Source organism: Stenella coeruleoalba (genome assembly GCF_951394435.1).
Source record: "Stenella coeruleoalba genome assembly, chromosome: 16".
In the NCBI taxonomy this organism is placed as follows: domain Eukaryota; kingdom Metazoa; phylum Chordata; class Mammalia; order Artiodactyla; family Delphinidae; genus Stenella; species Stenella coeruleoalba.
The window spans coordinates 64,928,355-64,949,474 of NC_137162.1; the positions used below are offsets into that span (position 1 = coordinate 64,928,355).

The window sequence follows — 21,120 nt, forward strand, 5'->3', positions numbered from 1 at the left end:
CTACCCCTAGGTTCTTCAGAACCTTTTTTTTTTTTTTTTTTTTAGATTCCATATATATGTATAAGCATATGGTATTTGTTTTTCTCTTTCTGACTTACTTCACTCTGTATGACAGGTTCTGGGTCCCTCCACCTCGCTACAAATAACTCAGTTTCGTTTCTTTTTATGGCTGAGTTATATTCCATTGTATATATGTGCCACATCTTCTTTATCCATTCATCTGTCGATGGACATTTAGGTTGCTTCCATGCCCTGGCTATTGTAAATACAGCTGCAGTGAGCATTGCGGTACATGACTCTTTTTGAATTATGGTTTTCTCAGGGTATATGCCCAGGAGTGGGATTGCTGGGTCATAGGGTAGTTCTATTTGTAGTTTTTTAAGGAACCTCCATACTGTTCTCCACCGTGGCTGTATCAATTTACATTCCCACCAACAGTGCAAGAGGATTCCCTTTTCTCCACACACTCTCCAGCATTTATTGTTTGTAGAATTTTTATGATGGCCATTCTGACTGGTGTGAAGTGATACCTCATTGTTGTTTTGCTTTGCGTTTCTCTAATGATTAGTGACGTTGAGCATCCTTTCATGTGTTTGTTGGCAATCTGTATATCTTTTTTGGAGAAATGTCTATTTAGGTCTTCTGCCCAGTTTTGGATTGGGTTATTTGTTTTTTTAATATTGAGCTGCATGAGCTGCTTGTAAATTTTGAAGATTAATCCTTTGTCAGTTGCTTCATTTGCAAATGTTTTCTCCCATTCTGAGGGTTGTCTTTTTGTCTTGTTTATGATTTCCTTTGCTGTGCAAAAGCTTTTAAGTTTCATTAGGTCCCATTTGTTTATATTATATTTGTTTTTATTTCCATTTCTCTGGGAGGTGGGTCAAAAAGGATCTTGCTGTGATTTATGTCATAGAGTGTTCTTCTTATGTTTTCCTCTAAGAGTTTGATAGTGTCTGGCCTTACAATTAGGTCTTTAATCCATTTTGAGTTTACTTTTGTGAATGATGTTAGGGAGTGTTCTAATTTCATTCTTTTACATGTAGCTGTCCAGTTTTCCTAGCACCACTTATTGAAGAGGCTGTCTTTTCTCCATTCTTTAGTCTTGCCTCCTTTATCAAAAATAAGGTGACCATCTGTGTGTGGGTTTATCTCTGGGCTTCCTATGCTGTTCCATTGATCTATATTTCTGTTTCTGTGCCAGTACCATACTGTCTTGATTACTGTAGGTTTGTAGTATATTCTGAAGTTAGGGAGCCTGATTCTTGCAGCTCCGTATTTCTTTCTCAAGATTGCTTTGGCTATTCGGGATCTTTTGTGTTTCAATACAAATTGTGAAATTTTTTGTCCTAGTTCTGTGAAAAATGCCATTGGTAGTTTGATAGGGATTGCATTGAATCTGTAGATTGCTTTGGGTAGCATAGTCATTTTCACAATATTTATTCTTCCAATCCAAGAGCATGGTATAGCTCTCCATCTGTGTGTATCATCTTTCATTTCTTTCATCAGTGTCTTATAGTTTTCTGCATACAGGTCTTTTGTCTCCATAGGTAGGTTTATTCCTAGGTATTTTATTCTTTTTGTTGCAAAGGTAAATGGGAGTGTTTACTTAATTTCTCTTTCTGATTTTTCATCATTAGTGTATAGGAATGCAAGAGATTTCTGTGCATTAATTTTGTATCCTGTTACTTTACCAAATTCATTGATTAGCTCTAGTAGTTTTCTGGTAGCATCTTTAGGATTCTCTGTGTATAGTATCATGTCATCTGCAAACAGTGACAGCTTTACTTCTTCTTTTCCAATTTGGGTTCCTTTCGTTTTCTTCTCTGATTGCTGTGACTAAAACTTCCAAAACTATGTTGAATGATAGTGGTGACAGTGGACAACCTTGTCTTGTTCCTGATCTTAATGGAAATGGTTTCAGTTTTTCACCATTGAGAACGAAGTTGGCTGTGGGTTTGTCATATATAGATTTTATTATGTTGAGGTATGTTCTCTCTATGCCTATTTTCTGGAGGGTTTTTATCATAAATGGGTGTTGAATTCAGTCAAAAGCTTTTCTGCATCTATTGAGATGATCATATGGTTTTTCTCCTTCAGTTTGTTAATATGGTTTATCACATTTAGTGATTTGTGTAAAGAATCCTTGCATTTCTGGGATAAACCCCACTTGATCATGGTGTATGATCCTTTTGATGTGCTGTTGGATTCTGTTTGCTAGTATTTTGTTGAGGATTTATGCATCTATGTTCATCAGTGATATTGGCCTGTAGTTTTCTTTGTGACATCTTTGTCTGGTTTTGGTATCAGGGTGATGGTGGCCTCATAGAATGAGTTTGGGAGTGTTCCTCCCTCTGCTATATTTTGGAAGAGTTTGAGAAGGATAGGTGTTAGCTCTTCTCTAAATGATTTTTTTTTTTTTTTTTTTCCGGTACACGGGCCTCTCACTGTTGTGGCCTCTCCCGTTGCGGAGCACAGGCTCCGGACGTGCAGGCTTAGAGGCCATGGCTCACGGGCCTAGCCTCTCTGCGGCCTGTGGGATCTTCCCAGACCAGGGCAGGAACCCGTGTCCCCTGCATCGGCAGGTGGACTCTCAACCACTGTGCCACCAGGGAAGCCCTTCTCTAAATGTTTGATAGGATTTGCCTATGAAGCCATCTGTTCTTGGGCTTTTGTTTCTTGGAAGATTTTTAATCACAGTTTCAATTTCAGTGCTTGTGATTGGTCTGTTCATATTTTCTATTTCTTCCTGGTTCAGTCTCGGCAGGTTGTGCATTTCTAAGAATTTGTCCATTTCTTCCAGGTTGTCCATTTTATTGGCATAGAGTTGCTTGTAGTACTCTCTCATGATCTTTTGTATTTCTGCAGTGTCAGTTGTTACTTCTCCTTTTTCATTTCTAATTCTATTGATTTGAATCTTCTCCCTTTTTTTCTTGATGAGTCTGGCTAATGGTTTATCAATTTTGTTTATCATCTCAAAGAACCAGCTTTTAGTTTTATTGATCTTTGCTATCATTTCCTTCATTTCTTTGTCATTTATTTCTGATCTGATTTTTATGATTTCTTTCCTTCAGCTAACTTTGAGGTTTCTTTGTTCTTCTTTCTCTAATTGCTTTAGGTGCAAGGTTAGGTTGTTTGTTCGAGATGTTTCCTGTTTCTTAAGGTAGGATTGTATTGCTATAAACATCCCTCTTAGAACTGCTTTTGCTGCATGCCTTAGATTTTGGGTTGTTGTGTCTCCATTGTCATTTGTTTCTAGGTATTTTTTAATTTCCTCTTTGATTTCTTCAGTGATCACTTAGTTATTAAGTAGTGTATGTTTAGCCTCCATGTGTTTGTATTTTTTACAGATCTTTTCCTGTAATTGATATCTAGTCTCATAGCGTTGTGGTCGGAAAAGATACTTGATACAATTTCAGTTTTCTTAAATTTACCAAGGCTTGATTTGTGACCCAAGATATGATCTATCCTGGAGAATGTTCCATGAGCACTTGAGAAAAATGTGTATTCTGTTGTTTTTGGATGGAATGTCCTATAAAAGTTAAGTCCATCTTGTTTAATGTATCATTTAAAGCTTGTGTTTCCTTATTTATTTTCATTTTGGATGATCTGTCCATGGGTGAAAGTGGGGTGTTAAAGTCCCCTACTATGAATGTGTTGCTGTCAATTTTCCCTTTTATGGCTGTTAGTATTTGCCTTAGGTATTGAGGTGCTCCTATGTTGGGTTCATAAGTATTTACAATTGTTATATCTTCTTCTTGGATCGATCCCTTGATCATTATGTAGTGTCCTTCTTTGTCTCTTCAAATATTCTTTATTTTAAAGTCTATTTAGTCTGATATGAGAATTGCTACTCCAGCTTTCTTTTGGTTTCCATTTGCATGAAATACCTTTTTCCATCCCATTACTTTCAGTCTGTATGTGTCTCTAGGTCTGAAGTGGGTCTCTTGTAGACAGCAAATATATAGGTCTTGTTTTTGTATCCATTCAGTTAATCTGTGTCTTTTGGTGGGAGCATTTAGTCCATTTACATTTAAGGTAATTATCGATATGTATGTTCCTATTCCCATTTTTGTAGTTGTTTTGCGTTCGTTATTGTAGGTCTTTTCCTTCTCGTGTGTTTCTTGCCTAGAGAAGTTCCTTTAGCAGTTGTTGTAAAGATGGTTTGGTGGTGCTGAACTCTCTCAGCTTTTGCTTGTCTGTAAAGGTTTTAATTTCTCCATCAAATCTGAATGAGATCCTTGCTGGGTAGAGTAATCTTAGTTGCAGGTTTTTCTCCTTCATCACTTTAAATATGTACTGCCACTCCCTTCTGGCTTGCCGAGTTTCTGCTGAAAGATCAGCTGTTAACCATATGGGATTCCCTTGTGTGTTATTTGTTGTTCTTCCCTTGCTGCTTTTAATATGCTTTCTTTGTATTTAATTTTTGACAGTTTGATTAATATGTGTCTTGGCGTATTTCTCCTTGGATTTATCCTGTATGGGACTCTCTGTGCTTCCTGGACTTGATTAACTATTTCCTTTCCCATATTAGGGAAGTTTTCAACTATAATCTCTTCAAATATTTTCTCAGTCCCTTTCTTTTTCTCTTCTTCTTCTGGAACCCCTATAATTCGAATGTTGGTGCGTTTAATGTTGTCCTAGAGGTCTCTGAGACTGTCCTCAGTTCTTTTCATTTTTTTTCTTTATTCTGCTCTGCAGTAGTTGTTTCCTCTATTTTATCTTCCAGGTCACTTATCCGTTCTTCTGCCTCAGTTATTCTGCTATTGATCCCATCTAGAGTATTTTTCATTTCATTTATTATGTTGTTCATCATTGTTTGTTTCATCTTTAGTTTTTCTAGGTCCTTGTTAAATGTTTCTTGTATTTATTCTATTTCCAAGATTTTGGATCATCTTTACTATCATTATTCTGAATTCTTTTTCAGGTAGACTGCCTATTTCCTCTTCATTTGTTAGGTCTGGTGGGTTTTTATCTTGCTCCTTCATCTGCTGTGTGTTTTTCTGTCTTCTCATTTTGCTTATCTTACTGTGTTTGGGGTCTCCTTTTTGTAGGCTGCAGGTTTGTAGTTCCCACTGTCTTTGGTGTCTGTCCCCAGTGGCTAAGGTTGGTTCAGTGGTTTGTGTAGGCTTCCTGGTGGAGGGGACTAGTGCCTGTGTTGTGGTGGATGAGGCTGGATCTTGTCTTTCTGGTGGGCAGGTCCACGTCTGGTGGTGTGTTTTGGGGTGTCTGTGGACTTATTATGATTTTAGGCAGCCTCTTTGCTAATGGGTGGGGTTGTGTTCCTGTCTTGCTAGTTGTTTGGCATAGGATGTCCAGCACTGTAGCTTGCTGGTCGTTGAGTGAAGCTGGGTGCTGGTGTTGAGATGGAGATCTCTGGGAGATTTTTGCCGTTTGATATTATGTGGAGCTGGGAGGTCTCTTGTGGACCAGTGTCCTGAAGTTGGCTCTCCCACCTCAGATGCACAGCCCTGTCTCCTGGCTGGAGCACCAACAGCCTTTCATCCACACGGCTCAGAATAAAAGGGAGAAAAAGTAGAAAGAAAGAATTAGTAGAAGTAGAAAGAAAGAAAGAAATAAAGAAAGGAGGGAGGGAGGAAGGAAGGAGGGAAGAAAAAAAGAAAAAGAAGATAAAGTAAAATAAAATAAAGTAAGATAAAATATAATAAAGTTATTAAAATAAAAAAATAAGAAAATTCTTTAAAAAATAAATGGATAGGAGAAATGGTGGAAGCAAAGCTATACAGACAAAATCTCACACAGAAGCATACACATACACACTCACAAAAAGAGGAAAAGGGGAAAAAATACAAATCTTGCTCTCAAAATCCAACTCCTCAATTTGGGATGATTCGTTGTCTATTCAGGTATTCCACAGATGCAGGGTACATCAAGCTGATTGTGGAGCTTTAATGCGCTGCTTCTGAGGCTGCTGGGAGAGATTTCCCTTTCTCTTCTTTGTTCTCACAGCTCCCAGGGCCTCAGCTTTGGATTTGGCCCCGCCTCTGCGTGTAGGTCGCCGGTGAGCGTCTGTCCTTCGCTCAGACAGGACGGGGTTAAAGGAGCCGCTGATTCGGGGGCTCTGGCTCACTCAGGCCGGGGGCGGGGGGAGGGAGGGGCACGTAGTGCGGGGCGAGCCTGCGTCGGCAGAGGCCGGCGTGACGTTGCACCAGCCTGAGGTGCGCCGTGCGTTCTCTGGGGTAAATTGCCCCTGGATCCCGGGACCCTGGCAGTGGCGGGCTGCACAGGCTCCCCGGAAGCGGGGTGTGGACAGTGACCTGTGCTCGCACACACGCTTCTTGGTGGCAGCAGCAGCAGCCTTAGTGTCTCATGCCCTTCTCTGTGGTCCGTGCTTTTAGCCACGGCTCGCGCCTGTCTCTGGAGATCCTTTAAGCAGCGCTGTTAATCCCCTCTTCTCGCGCACCACGAAACAAAGAGGGAAGAAAAAGTCTCTTGCCTCTTCGGCAGGTCCAGACTTTTCCCTGGACTCCCTCCCGGCTAGCCTGTGGCGCACTAACCCCCTGCAGCCTGTGTTCACGCTGCCAGCCCCAGTCCTCTCCCGGCGCTCAGACAGAAGCCCGAGCCTCAGCTCCCAGCCCCACCCACCCTGGCTGGTGAGCAGACAAGCCTCTCGGGCTGGTGAGTGCTGGTCGGCCCCGATCCTCTGTGCGGGAATCTCTCCCCGCTTTTCCCTCTGCACCCCTGTTGCTGTGCTCTCCTCCGCGGCTCCGAAGCTTCCCCCTCCGCCACCCGCAGTCTCCGCCCGCGAGGGGGCTTCCTAGTGTGTGGAAACTTTTCCTTCTTCACAGCTCCATCCCGCTGGTGCCCGTCCCGTCCCTATACTTTTGTCCCTGTTTATTCTTTTTTGTTTTGCCCTACCCACGTACGTGGGGGGTTTCTTGCCTTTTGGGAGGTCTGAGGTCTTCTGCCAGCGTTCAGTAGGTGTTTTGTAGGAGTTGTTCCACGTGTGCATGTATTTCTGGTGTATCTGTGGTGAGGAAGGTGATCTTCGCGTCTTACTCTTCCACCATCTTCCCGGAAGCTCCCGTCCCTATTCTTTTGTCTCTGTTTTTTCTTTTGCCCTACCCAGGTAGGTGGGGAGTTTCTTGCCTTTTGGGAAGTCTGAGGTCTTCTGCCAGCGTTCAGTAGGTGTTCTGTAGGAGTTGTTCCACATGTAGATGGAGGAAGGTGATCTCCACGTCTTACTCCTCTGCCATCTTGAAGGTCTCCTCTCAGTCCTCATAATTCTTAACGTTCCTTCTCCTTTCACTTTCTTCCTCAGTTCTTCCTGCTTCACACCAGCACACTAACCTGTTCTCTGGCTAGAGTCTACTTGCTATTCACCAGATTTCCCACCACTTCCATACTCACCTCCAGATACACATGCATCTTTGTATATATGGCTTGTTCAATGTGGTGCCTTTCCTAAGCCCTTACTCTCCCTACCCAACCCCCAAGTGACTGAGGAAGTTCAAGACTAACATAAATGCTATTTCTCCCATGAAACTTTTGCCATTTTTATCAGCTGGAATTATTCTTTTTCTTCCTAGAGCACTTACAGCATTGGTAGTTGTATTATAGCAGTAATCATATACTGCTTGTCTTCAGCAGTAATCATATACTGCTTGTCTTTTTCTTCTCTAGTGGATTTTTCTTCACACTGGATTTTAAATCCTTAAAATGATAGTTATGACAACATTTCTCATTTAGCAAATGCTTTCTACCCACTGTAGTCCTTACATTATTGATTTTTATCCCTGGAGCAAGAAGTAATGCCATAGTATGACTATCTGAACCTCTCAGGTGAGTCAATTTACTGAACATTACCCAGCTGACTGGTAGAGCCAAGGTTTCAGCACAGGTCCATCCATCTAAACCCAGCCCAAATTTGTAACCACTATGCCAGGGGCCAGGAATAATGACCTATTCACCTTCAGAACTTCTAGTGTGTAATACACTGATTTTACTATTATAAATTTTTTTCTTCCTTATTATTTATTTTACATGTTTTTAGAATTTCAATTTTCTTGTTCTTTTAATCTCTTTTCTCATTTATTTGAGAACTGCATGCATATTAAAATTCTTAATAAGGAAGATTTTAAACCTTCTTTACTTCATTAGAAAATTAAGATATTTGATTACACTAAAGGCAGGTTAAATTTTTTATATATATTGAGAAATAATTGTCTGTTTCATAAAGGCCATAATAAAGACTTAAGGTATGTCAAATAAAATAGGATTCTGGTGAAAACAAAAAAAGAAACACAACAATTTGATTGATTCTTTAGCTGCTGAGTTGCTGAATTGCTGTACTCATCTCTTTTCCATGTTGGTAGTACCGGTGCCACACTCAGAAAAATGTGTTTAGGTTCTTGTACCTCCTTCTCCTCATTCTTGTCATCAAATAATATTAAGTATCCATAAGATACACATCTCATTAAATTGACACAGTAGGTATATGCTGAATTATTAGGTGATTTAGTTCCTATTAGTTAATTGAGTTTGAAAGTCATATTTTGCTTGTGACTTAAAATTAAAATGGCATTAGTAATACACAAATATAAGTTTTATACTTCCCTGAGGGTGATTCTTTTCTAAAACAGTTTCTCTTCTTTCCATTCCTCTTTCACACACAGTTTCATTTTTTCTATTCCTTTATTTGGTGGGGGTTAGAGGGTGGGCAGGTCTTTCTTACAGTTTGCACATACAGCCGTCACTTTTGGAATTCCACTGTAGAGAAATATTTTATGTGAGATCCCAAACCACTTTCATCAGTGGTAATGTACAATTGAAATGAAAAAAATTCCATATGAATATGTCAGAACATATAAAGGAGATTACTTAGCATGGCATTCGGGGTCTTCCATATTTTGTCCCTATGTTCATTTGTGGTCTGATCTCATAATATTTCCTCTTTCATGGTCAGCCATAATACAGGAGATAGCAGAATTAAACCCAGTGGTGTGCAAAGCAGAAGTGGCAGAGTGTGATCACCAATGGGTAGTTTACATAAGACCTCAGAGTCTATTACTTGCTACGCGAACAAACAGCACTAACACCGGATAAATGTGTCTATATTGGATTCTCCTGAAAGCAGATCCTGAGACTGGGGCCTTTATTCAGGTTATTTATTTGAGAGGCACTTCCAAGAAGCAAGTGTAAAAGAATATCAAGCATAAGAGAACAGGCAGGGAAGGAGGAAAGGACACGCGATTGAGGGCATCACTATAGGCAACAGTTGCTTAAGGACCTCTGAGAAGTGACAGAATGCCTCCCAGAATTGTCTGACCAATAGATGGAAGCTGGGAATTTTATCCAGTAGCTCCCGTACCCATTGGTTGAGGGTTGCTCCCAGTAGTATTGACTCTCTAGAACTTTGAGGCTCTTTGTGCTTGAGCTGAGAATCTCATAGAGACTTGGAGCAGGCCCTGCGAAAGAATAACAAAAAGAAGCATGGAATGCACTCGAGGTGGGATGTCTTTGGAGGACGTGGAACTGTCCCCACCCCCCAGCAACACTTGAAATCAGAGACTGGTCCAGTGGATGAGATGTAAAGTACCAAAGGCCTCTAATGTAGCCTATAATCATAGCTATGAACGTGATGGTAAATGATCAGGAATCAGTAAGAGAGAGAACCTTGTGAGAAAACTGTGGGCTGTTTGCATTAATCGTGCTGTTTGTTTGCATGGGTTGAAGATGCTTTCAAAGGGAAGGATATTTCCGTGCCTGCTGATGGTTTGCTATCTCTTAAGCGTATCACTCATGTCTAACACAAGTCACCGATTTCTGGCCATTTCCTTCTGTCATCTTTTAATCTTTTTGTCTGAATTTTGTTCTTTTGCCTGAAATACCTTTCATTATTTCCATTGTGCCTAATGAGACTCTATTTCAATCTTTTCTCTACCACCACATTCCAGTCACACTAGATACTTGTGATTCTGGAGGATTATAAGGGATCATGTGTTTCCAACCTGACATTTATCACAATACCTAGCTCTTGGTAGAAATGTAAGGAAATGGTGTTCAGAAATGCTTGTTGAATTGAATGAAATCAAATACACAGAAAAGAAGATTCAACACATCCATAATGTGGGTGTTATAATTGTGTTTGGTAGGATAAGTTCATTTGAAGAGCATTGATACAGAGGTTTATTTGAAAGTTTCCCTCTTTGTTTCTTGGCCATCATCTCAGCCTCTCTTTTGGTCCTACTCTCCATCTGCACGACTACCATAAGTGGTAATATTTTTTAATATTTTATTCTTGGACATCTCACTGTGCATCTTCCTCTATATGATTCTCTTCACCTCCTTGGCTTGAATTACCTCCCATATGTATGCTGGCTTTCAGCCACATATCTCTAGTGTAAATCTCCTCTTAGCCTCCCTTCTATATGTTCTGGCTACAAATGAAGGAAGAAAAGGATAAAGGGGAGGGATGGTCATTGGCAACAGCTCCCCTTCTGAGAGATTTCTTCTACTTTTCTCTCATGTACGTGGAACTAACACAACTTGCATTTCCCAGCGCAACTCCTAACTTACGATCTCTTGCCTGACTTCCCTGGTCCACTCTTTATGGACATCAAACAGTTCATTCACTCAAGGTCTACCCTTTGCCTTGTAAACACTTAGCACTCTACACCCTGTCCAAGTAAATGCTCAGTAAATGTTAATTAGTTGCCATTAGTGATTTGCTGTTCTGCATGCTAAGCAGAATCTTTCCTTGGGGATCTTCCTACTGCCTTTGTGAAATTGTTGATAGCCATAAAAATTTCACAGTTCTTCTGAGAAAGCTCCATTGTCTTAGACAAAGGTATTTTTCTCCCCCAAATCTATAATTATTATGGATTTATTATCCTACAATTGTTATAGGAAGAGAGACAGTGCTTTTTTTTTCATGTAGTTATATCATTGAACCCCTTGAAAATATATTAATTCTAATGTAATCCAAAACTAGAGTAAGTGTCTGCTGGTTTTAAAAAATATTCTAAAATACAATTTTCACAGAAGGCAAGTTACAAATTCCCTGTCTGATAGCTAGTCATATCTTTATTACAGAGATTATTAAATTGAGGGAGTTGACCAAAAACTTTGGAGCCATTCGTAATCACTGACATTGTTAATGAAACATTTCAAGATATTGTGATCTTTAAGGACTCACTATTATATAAATACAATGCATTAATTTTCCAACTCAGTTTTAAATTTCATAAAATCTGCTGAGTAGAGTAATTGCCTGATTGTCATTTATAAGCTTACACATAATCTAATTTAAAAGAACTAATTGTAGTAGAATGTTATACTTGTTTAATAACTTAAGGTGTGAGGGCAAGAACAGTTAATGCAAATGGAGAAAATTGGACATCAGACTCATTTTTGATTCTCCTTGCTCTATTAATGTTACCCACTGGCATAATCAGTGATCTAACTTGGTTTAATTACCCTGAAGTCTACAATTCAGCTAATCAAAATTTATCATGAGTTCTTCCAACAAAGTAGAAAACATTTTATAATTTTGTAATTATGAAAATACATGATGTACAATGTTGTTTGTACACATGCATAAACATTACAATAGTGCAATTTCTTTGAGGGAAAAATACAGTACTATCACTTATAATCTGACCTCTGGGCTAAGTACAATTTAAGAAAAAGAGTCATTTTTGAGAGCAAGAGAGCTATTGGTCGATGATTTTTTTTCTTGGATGTTTAGCTTGCTTTAGCGTTGTAAGTGACATTCATACAGTCTTAGATATTATGATTTTAGAGACTGTGCAAAAATACATATAAAAGAAATTTTGTAATTACTGAGATTGTAAAAATAGGAAATAACAAGAACTATTTCTTGGGAAAAAAAAAAAAACCCTGAATTTTTTATTTCTCCTCAGCTCCGTAAGGCTATTATAGATCATGTGTCAGACTCCTTTTTGGATACGACAGTCCCACTTTTGGTTCTCATTGAAGCTGCCAAGAATGGCCGGGAAAAGGAAATAAAAGAATATGCTGCGATATTTCGTGAACACACCAGCAGGCTTGTAGAGGTGAGTGTGCTAGAACTGTAACTACTCTAAATCCAGGAGAATAGGGCTCTCGTTCTGCATTTATAGCTGAATTGGATTCAAATAAAACCTTTTGTCCACTTATAGCAAATGAAGCAGAGTTGGGCCAAAGTACTATGAAGGTATGTATGTCAAATTGTATAAACTATCCCCCATTGGCTTGGAAAAGGAGCAAGTTATTTAGAAAGAATTATGAAAATATGATCGATATATTTTCTTAATGTTTTTCAGAGCTACACACACACATACCCACACCTGGTTAAACACAGGTTTTATCCTTACAAATACTTTCTTCCTATTCTAACTTAAAAGTATTAGATGCTTTCTCTCATGCCACTTTATTGTTTCTCTCCCATCTTTTCATGGTTGTTACTCCTTCAGCCTTTCAAATCATATTCAACTATGAAACATGACTATAGGACATGAATGTAGGGTATACAGGGATAGAGAAACACAGAATAATTAAGTAGGGATAGTGGATTTGTCCATGTCCCAGTAGAGGCAAGAGGAGGTGATAAAACTGTAATTTCCTCCTGCTTGGAAACTGGAAACATGGAAATGCACCATGATTTGGGGGGCAGGGGGGCATATTGCTGAAGGAGCTATGAAGTGCTGGGTGATTCCTAGAAGACAGGTAGTGGAATTTACTGTCTTACGGACATCAATAATACAACCACGGTATAAGAGAAAGCCTGAATGGAAGAATTCCTAACCTCAGTAAAGTGACAGTACTCGCAAGTCCAGGAAACACTGGAAGGAAGGGGAAAATGTGGTTGACCAGATCCTTGTACTAGACCGATACACTGCTGGTACCCATCAGTGTGACTCTATCAGTTGTTTATGGCTTGTCTCCGTACTCATTGTCAGTGCTATGTGCTATGCTGATTATTAAATGTTTTGACTGCCACACCTTCCTATATAGGCCATGAATTCTGTGATGAAATATGTGTTTGGGGGCCCAAATTGCTTGTAAAACTTGTGTTAGAAATAGTCCCCCCTTGAATTAGAAACGTTGTATAGTAAACGTTCTATACGACGTTTACTAAGGTTGAGGACTTTTCCAACATCTTTAATGTGGATCAACTGGGAAGGAAGTTTCCGACGTAGCGAGCACTTCCACTGGGTCCCAGTCTTCACATCTAGAAAATAAGAGTGGATAGATAGATGATTACTAAGAATTTCAGCCCTAAAACTGCCCCACCTATGACTTTGAAATCTTTGAACTTGCCAAGAACTCTGTGAGACAGGGCAGCTGATGTAATTCCCATTGGCCTTACGTGGAAATAAAAATACAAAACCTAAAACAAGCTAATGAGAGTCGAAGCTGATTTCCAGGTTTACCGTGTTTAACTAAGTCATTCAACTATTTATTACTTATCTAGTTTTATTTATTCCTTCTTGTACTCATTCCTCAAATATTTACTAACTATTCCCAAAGGAAAATGTTAAAAATTAAAGGAGAGCAGAACAGAGGAGCAGGTCGTTAAAGGCACCTAACAAAGTGTGGCTCCTAAATATCATAAATCTTTTGTCTAGAGATGTGTTTTCTAAGCTGAAGGAGCACCAGATTATGAAAATAACTTTTTTGGTGAAATATTCTGAAAGTAAAAGTTGGTTTGCGCTAATAACGTTGGATCCTTATTCCTATTTTTCAGTTTAGTTTCTAATGAAACATAAATCTCATGAGGTGCTCAATAAAGGACTCCTTGATCCCACGATTCTGGGGAAGAAGTTCTATTTCTCCTCTTGGAGATTTTACGTATCTGAAAAATCCAGATATAAAGAATTCTCTTTAAGTCAGAATTTCCCCAAATCAATTTATCTAAAGTTCTCTTTCTTTCATGATGCTTATTAGTAAGGCACTGCCTTCCAGAAACACTTGAGAATACTACCTTATTTTATTACCAAATGACAGTTTATTGCTATGTAGATAGAGCTCTAAGAATCTATTTTAAATGTTTAAGGATTTTGAAAATTCTGTAGTTCATGTGAATCTGAAACAATAACAGATTTTGGAATTTTGAGCTACTAGGGGACTGAGAATGGGTCTTATTTAACTCTTGGTTCCCTTAACACATTATGAGATTATGCTGGCTTTGGAGTCTTCCAGTTCTCACTCTGATATTACTTAGAAACTTGTCTTCAGTTCCAGTAAGCTTTTACTAGTTAACAAACCATCCCCAAACTTAGTGCTTAGAATAATCATTTATTATTCTCTTACTGATCTGCAGGTTGACTGAGCAGAGCTGGGCAGTTCTCATGTAGGGTCTCTTTCATGTGCTGGTTGTCAAATACTGGCTGGGGATGGAACCCTTCAAAGGTTTGGTTTGGCTAGACAAGCAAGATGGTACATTCACATGATGGAAAGTGCATGCTAGCTGTCATCTGGGAGCTTAGCTGTGGTTGTCAACTGGAGCACCAGCCAATAAATACGTGGCCTCTCCATGTGGCTTCAGCTTCTCAGAGCATAGTTTCTGAGTTCTGAGATGAAAAGTCCCAAGAGCAAGCCAGAAACAGGAAGTAGAGCTGACATTCTCTTAAGGCCTGGGTCCAGCAATTGGCAGGGTACAGCTTCCGCTGTACTTTATTGATCAAAGCGACCACAGAGCCTGCCCAAACACAAGGAGAGAAGAGGCAGCAGGAGACTCCACGTCTCACTGGAAGGAGCACAGAGTATTTGTGGCCACCTTTACACGTCTCTTCTTAGGGCTTCATTTGCTTTAGCTGTAAAGTGAAGGTTAAACAAGATAATGTCTAAGGTCACTACCAGTTTCTAAAATTGTAAGATCTGAGAAATACTTGTTACAGTTGAGAGACTCCTAGCTCTTTAAGAGATATAGGCATATTAAGTATACTGCTCAAACACTAGGTTGTTTATATATATCAAGAAGGAAAAAACAAAGGGCTGCATTTAAGTCCCAGGAAAATTCTTTTTTGAAAGGAGCTGTCTAACCAAAGCAAGAGAGAAAATCATCATTAATTTACTACAAACATTGAGATAGGAGTGTCAGGGGCAGAGTTTGAGGAAATAAGAGAACTGAAATATATCAGTTTCAGAGGACATTGTGAGTTCACTTTGTATGGATTGGTTACCAGTCTTCCATGTCCCTTTTCCTTACCACCCCCCTACACAGACAAGCACATATACCCATCTTATTCCCAAGCTGGGTTATTTGACATAGCAGCGCAGATTCGATACTAAATGACTTCAAGAAAAAGCTATTTTCAATGTGTTTGGGTTTTGATGCCTCAACTATGTTTGTCAGAGAAATTTAAAATTAAAAGTGAACTTGTTGAAGTAAGACATAAGTGGGAAAAAAAATAGTCTATTTTTAAAGAATTCCTATCAGATCTTTGAAGAAAAAGTCCATGCTGTTAAAGGAATGCTTTAGATAATGGTTAACTGGTAACTTTTACGAAAGGAATAATAAAAAGTCGAACTGAACACAAAGCAAAATCACAAAGCCTTGAGAAATTCTGTGAGTAATAATTAGAAAACAAAAAGGATTTGGAGTATTGGTGAAAGAAATGAGAATGAGGAAAAAAGTGGCCAATAAATAGGGCCTGAACATTCCCATTCTCTAGTGAAGTCATGTCTATTTTATTACCATGTAGTAAGTTTAGCATAAAGTGACCATGGGTGAAATGATGGTTATAAAACCCTGGGCAGTGCCAATAACTGGAGAACTTAGATCCTTGTAGCTAATTTTATTTTACTTATGTTGAATTAAGTAACTGTTATGCAAAGCTTTTCCTACTTTGAACATCCAAATTAGTCTGTGTTTTTGGATCCACCAAGGCACAATAAGAATGAGACGCAGGAGTCGAGGTTGGCCTTTTAAAAATTAAGCTCACATAGTGAGTAGCAATTAATGACTAATGTGCTTATGGAATGGTGCTCCCCAGTACTTTGATGTTGCACTGATGGTGTCTTAGGGCACCATTAACTCTACTGGTTTCCACCAATAATACCTATTAGACAAGAAATTTAAAATATTAATTTTATCTTAAAAAGAAAAATATTCAGTAAATCTAGAGGGTAAGGATTTTATTTTTTATCGCTTTAAGCTTCCTCTCATAGCAAAGTCTATAAGCTAGTTCTCAACAGATCTGTCTTAAATGAAGAAACACATTCATCACACTCGCTCAGTTTTCTTCCTCTCTAAAAAGTTGACTCTGAGGATTCCAGTAACTGGACTTGACATATATGCCTGATCCCAATTATTTGAGTACCTCCCTACTCTGTTGTACAAAGATACTTTAAAATAATACTACACAGTGATATTAGCAAATGGCTTTGCCATTAGTTATCAAAAGCAGACAGACACTATAAACCCTGCTCCACATCTCCTTCAGGAGTTTGTGACAATTTGATAACATCTTTAAAGAACTTTGCCCACTTCAGAGATAAAGTTTGTAGCTTTAATGTGGTAATGTAACTATTATTCGGAAGAATGCCATTATATATTCAATAAAGACATTGTTTTTATAATGGCTATTAAATATTTCTCTAAAATTAATTTGTAAAAACCCCACTATTATTTCTGAATCATATTACAATTTGTTCTCAGCAAGTCAGTTCATGTTGAACACTACAGTTGCTACCAATTAAATGATAAAATCTCCTGTTTGTTCCATGGATTTTATCATATTAATTATCATTAAGCCTGCCAGTGTTAATGATCAAGACCTGGAAATTTCCTGTGAATTAGTGAAGTTTCTCTATGTGAAAAGCCAGCTTTGTCAGTGCTTTGACTTATTCATCAAAAATTCATCTGTCTTGATGTACCTTATTTTAGTAAGTTTCATGGGAGCCTTTCATCAAAAAGGAAAAAGTGGGTGGACATTTAATTATAATACTTCCCTCCAACCTACAAAGCTGATTGTTCCCACTCACAAAATGGCAAGCCAGATTTAGCAAAGCCCCAGTGCCAAGAGAGAAGACGTTAGAGGGGGACTCTTGCTGTTTGCAAGAAGTGCTCATTGCTATCAGCTCTTCTAATATCGTTGCGTTTTGACAGAATGCTGTTCAAATGTCACGCATTGCTTTAATTGATCATCTGTTATCAAATAAGGATATGTTTGGTTATAAATAAATCAAGCTTTTAGAGACCCAGCCCATTCTTCCTTCTTTCTCGTCCTCGACAAGAAAAAAAAAAATGGGAAAAGAAAAAAAAAAGAACAAACCCATATTTACGCTTGTACACAAACCAACAACTGTTCTACACAAACCAACAACTGTTCTCAGTGAGCATCTTGGCAGCTCTCCTCTTTTGCTGGGGAAAGGATATTATAGCTAAGTCAGAAATGGTTTTGCTTATATAGAATAGAGCACACAGGTGTGACTGCCCACTCCCTGGATTAGAAACTGCTCAGCATTTTAATCTTCTTTTAGTTAAAAGACATGATGAACATGATTCTTCAAAGCCTAGCGTGAAAGCACAGGGAGTGACCTTGCCATGTTTTAGAGGTTTCTTTATAAATTTTCTATTCATGGTCTTTGGAATACAGGGAAAGTTCAGTGATACAATTATAGACAAGTCAGAGACTTTCCATAGTCAAGTGTAGTTTATTTTTGAATGGAATATCAGTGTTTTGGAATTAAGAGAAAGAAAACTATATGGGATTAGAGTAGTTTGGAAATTCAGCATGAAGTAAGCAATATTTACATTAAACCTTAAAAACTAGGCAGGACTTGGATATGAAAAACTAGAACTCCAAGTGGAGATAACAGCATGAATAAAGAATAAAATGAAATCTAGATTTAAACTGGCTGGAGCATGAAGTGGGATAGCAGTACTTGATGAAGAGCCTTGAATATTTGAATGCTAGGGTGAAGAAGTTAGATTTCATCTTATAGAACTGGGTCCAGTAATGGATTTGGAAAGCAGCAGTTGCTTCTCAGCAGGGAAGGATCTCAAGGGAAGTCATATTATGTGGAGGCTATTTTGCATCAGAACATAAAAATTTCTAACCCCCCAAAATTGATTCGAATCTCGTGAACATAAGCTGGCATTTTAAAATGACTGGATTTAAAACCTATTTATTATCCTACAATAAATGGAGAAAAGAAAACTAGTTTTAATAATGAAATTGGAGCAGAAAACAAGTGTCCCAGGACTTAATGGCACTAGATTGATGTTATACAATAGAAATAGAAGGCAGGCCACATATATAATTTAAAATTTTCTAGTAGCCATACTAAAAAGAGTAAAAATAAACAGGTGAACTAATTTTAATATGTTTTATTTAATCCAGTATACTCCAAATATTATCATTTTGACATGTAATCAATATAAAAACTATTAATGAGATGTCTTACATTTTTTGGTACTAAGTCTTAGAAATCTGATATAGATTTTATACTTACAGCCTATTTTAATCTAGACTAGCCACATTTTAAGGGCATAATAGCCATAAGTGGCTCACGGCTCTGTTTTAGATAGTGCAGTTCTAGACAGGTGATTGGCAAGATGAGGACAAGAGTGTATTCATTCATTCATACAGTCATTCATTTAACAAACATGTCTTCAGTGCCTATCATGTGCCATGTACTGTGCTGGACTCTGGTACTCTAGAGCCTTTGTTTTTGTTTCTCTGGCCTGATATACAGTAAGCACAATATTCAATAAATCATTGTTGAATGCATTAGTATAAGAAATGAAGTAGAATGTCCGTTAATCCTATAGGAGATCTTAAAAATGGTAACACTGTGACTTACTGAGTAAAGTGTGAAATATGGAGACTTTCTTGATGTTCTTGGGAAAGTGACTTAGTGTCTCTTGTATCTGTCCTGTAAAAGGCATACTCCATTGTAAAGTGAAGATAACAGTAAGATTAGGTTGACACATTAAAATACCAAGTGCCACGTGATGTGGACATCATAGTTCGGTGAATATTACTCTTCTTCCCTTTCCTCTCTTTAACGTGTTCTTTTTTTTTTTTTTTTTCAATCTGGAAAGAGGTTACTTGAATCTCCAATACCCCTGATAAGCAATGAAAATTTCCTCTTAAAAAATTCATTTTAGAGCCTCCCTGGTGGCGCAGTGGTTGAGAGTCCGCCTGCTGATGCAGGGGACACGGGTTCGTGCCCTGGTCCAGGAAGATCCCACATGCCGCGGAGCGGCTGGGCCCGTGAGCCATGGCCGCGGAGCCTGTGCTTCGCAATGGGAGAGGCCGTAACAGTGAGAGGCCCGCGTACCGGGAAAAAAAATATATATATATTTTATAAGGTGATGTCAAATATACTGTAGTTGTTGGACCTTTGTATGCAACTTCCAAATACAGATAAAAGTGTTTTTCAGGAACATTAACAGGCAATAAAACGGCACGTGCAAAAAAATCTCCTGCTGAAATTGTGTACCCAACATTTTGATATGTAATTAATTAACGTGTAAAACTTCTCTGAAACTGAAAACTTCCCCATATTACGCTTCATGATGGTATTTGGCCAAAAGTTAACAAGCAAACATGCTGACAGTTACTGATGAATAATCCCAGGCCTAGAAGCCAAACTTTTTTTTAAATCACCAGTCTGATTATGCAAGTTGGATCTAATCTATTTCTTTTAATCAATTCACTATTTCACTCAATTAAAAACAAAAATAGCGAGTCCCTGCAATGTGATCTGTAGAGCTCATTTATGCAGAGCCCTACTGTTGAGAACTGGTTTCATTTTTGTCTTTTGTGTCTTAAAACATATGAGTTCTACTCCCCTGCTTAGGTGACTTTAGCAAATTACTCAGCCTCTGTGGAATTCAATTTAATGATCTGTAAATGGAAAGTAAAGGATTAAATAATCTTCTCTCTTCCTGACATTCAAAATTCTAGAAACTAAAGAGAAGAGTTCTTCTGTTTGTGTTATATGTGTAGGTAACTTGGGTGAAGGAGGCTGGCTAAATAAAAGTATTGGAAGAGTGGTTATTTTACGGATTTCATAGCATAAAAGTAACTTTTTTTAGTAATAAGAGAAAAACAAGGGAAGAAAATATAGGAAAATAAATAAAAGATTTAGTAATCTGTACCAGCATCATACAAATAGCTTTATACTCATTACCTCATACCATCAATGCTCACAATGTGATTGAGAAAAATATTTTTATTACCATTTTGCTGATAAGGAAACCCTGGCTGAGAGAAATGAAGCAACTAGCCTAATGTCACACATCTAATAAATGACAGAGTAGGGAATCAACTTGTTTCTATCAGTGGCAGAAATTAAAGGAATAGAGGAAGCCCAATACATCTAAAAATGGAAAGTGAGCCCAAGCTTTACTTGTTTCATTCCATGATGGAGAGAGGAAAAACCTTTCTGAATGCTTTTAGACAAGAGACCTGCTATTAAGTGGATCAAGCTGCAAAAGTTCCAAGAGTGGATTTCATTTTTTTCTAAGAATCTCTGATCTTATTCTACCGTCTTTAGCTAGAGAAGCAGAAAGTCAGAAGCACACATTTATGCCCTTGAAATCCTTCTGCATTCGGTCATTCTTCGTAACTCTTGGGTAACTGCATAGCTAATGCTTAGTGGTTAGTCCAGGATGTACGACCTAAGTGAGATCAGGCATCATCTTCTGATGAAATAGTACAAGGAGTCCATTTTTAAGGTGATTGTTTGGAACTTGAAATATATTTTGCCTTATAATCAGCATTATTTATACTATTTAGCTCCCTTAGTTAGTCCACAAAGGCCTATTAAATTAAAAATTGCAGAGCATTTTATTAGAAGTGTTCTTCCTAACCTAAAATGCATTTAGGGGTTCCCCTTCACTCATCCCCTTTATAACCTTGTGTGCAGAGCATCCCTAAGGTAGGGGCAGAAAATTCAAATGTTTACAGCAGGGGACAGACAAGTAATGAATGTAAACGCTCTGTAGATGGGCCTCTGATGAAATGGAGAACATAAACTGAGTTTAAAGGATTGACCTCAATTTATCTTTTTTTTTTTTTTTTTTTTTTTTGCGGTACATGGGCCTCTCACTGTTGTGGCCTCTCCCGTTGCGGAGCACAGGCTCCGGACGCGCAGGCTCAGTGGCCATGGCTCATGGGCCTAGCCACTGCGCGGCATGTG

At 38.4% G+C, this 21,120-nt stretch overlaps 1 protein-coding gene across 14 annotated transcripts in view; it reads left to right on the forward strand.

The window, feature by feature from the left end:
• Positions 1–21,120, forward strand: part of CTNNA3 (catenin alpha 3) — a 1,677,393-nt gene that overhangs the window by 939,938 nt on the left and 716,335 nt on the right. For all 14 annotated transcript variants that reach the window (XM_079899786.1, XM_079899790.1, XM_079899787.1 and 11 more), the window contains one exon: positions 11,883–12,035. In XM_079899786.1, coding sequence (XP_079755912.1) covers positions 11,883–12,035 — 153 coding nt within the window. The remainder of the gene's footprint in view (positions 1–11,882; positions 12,036–21,120) is intronic.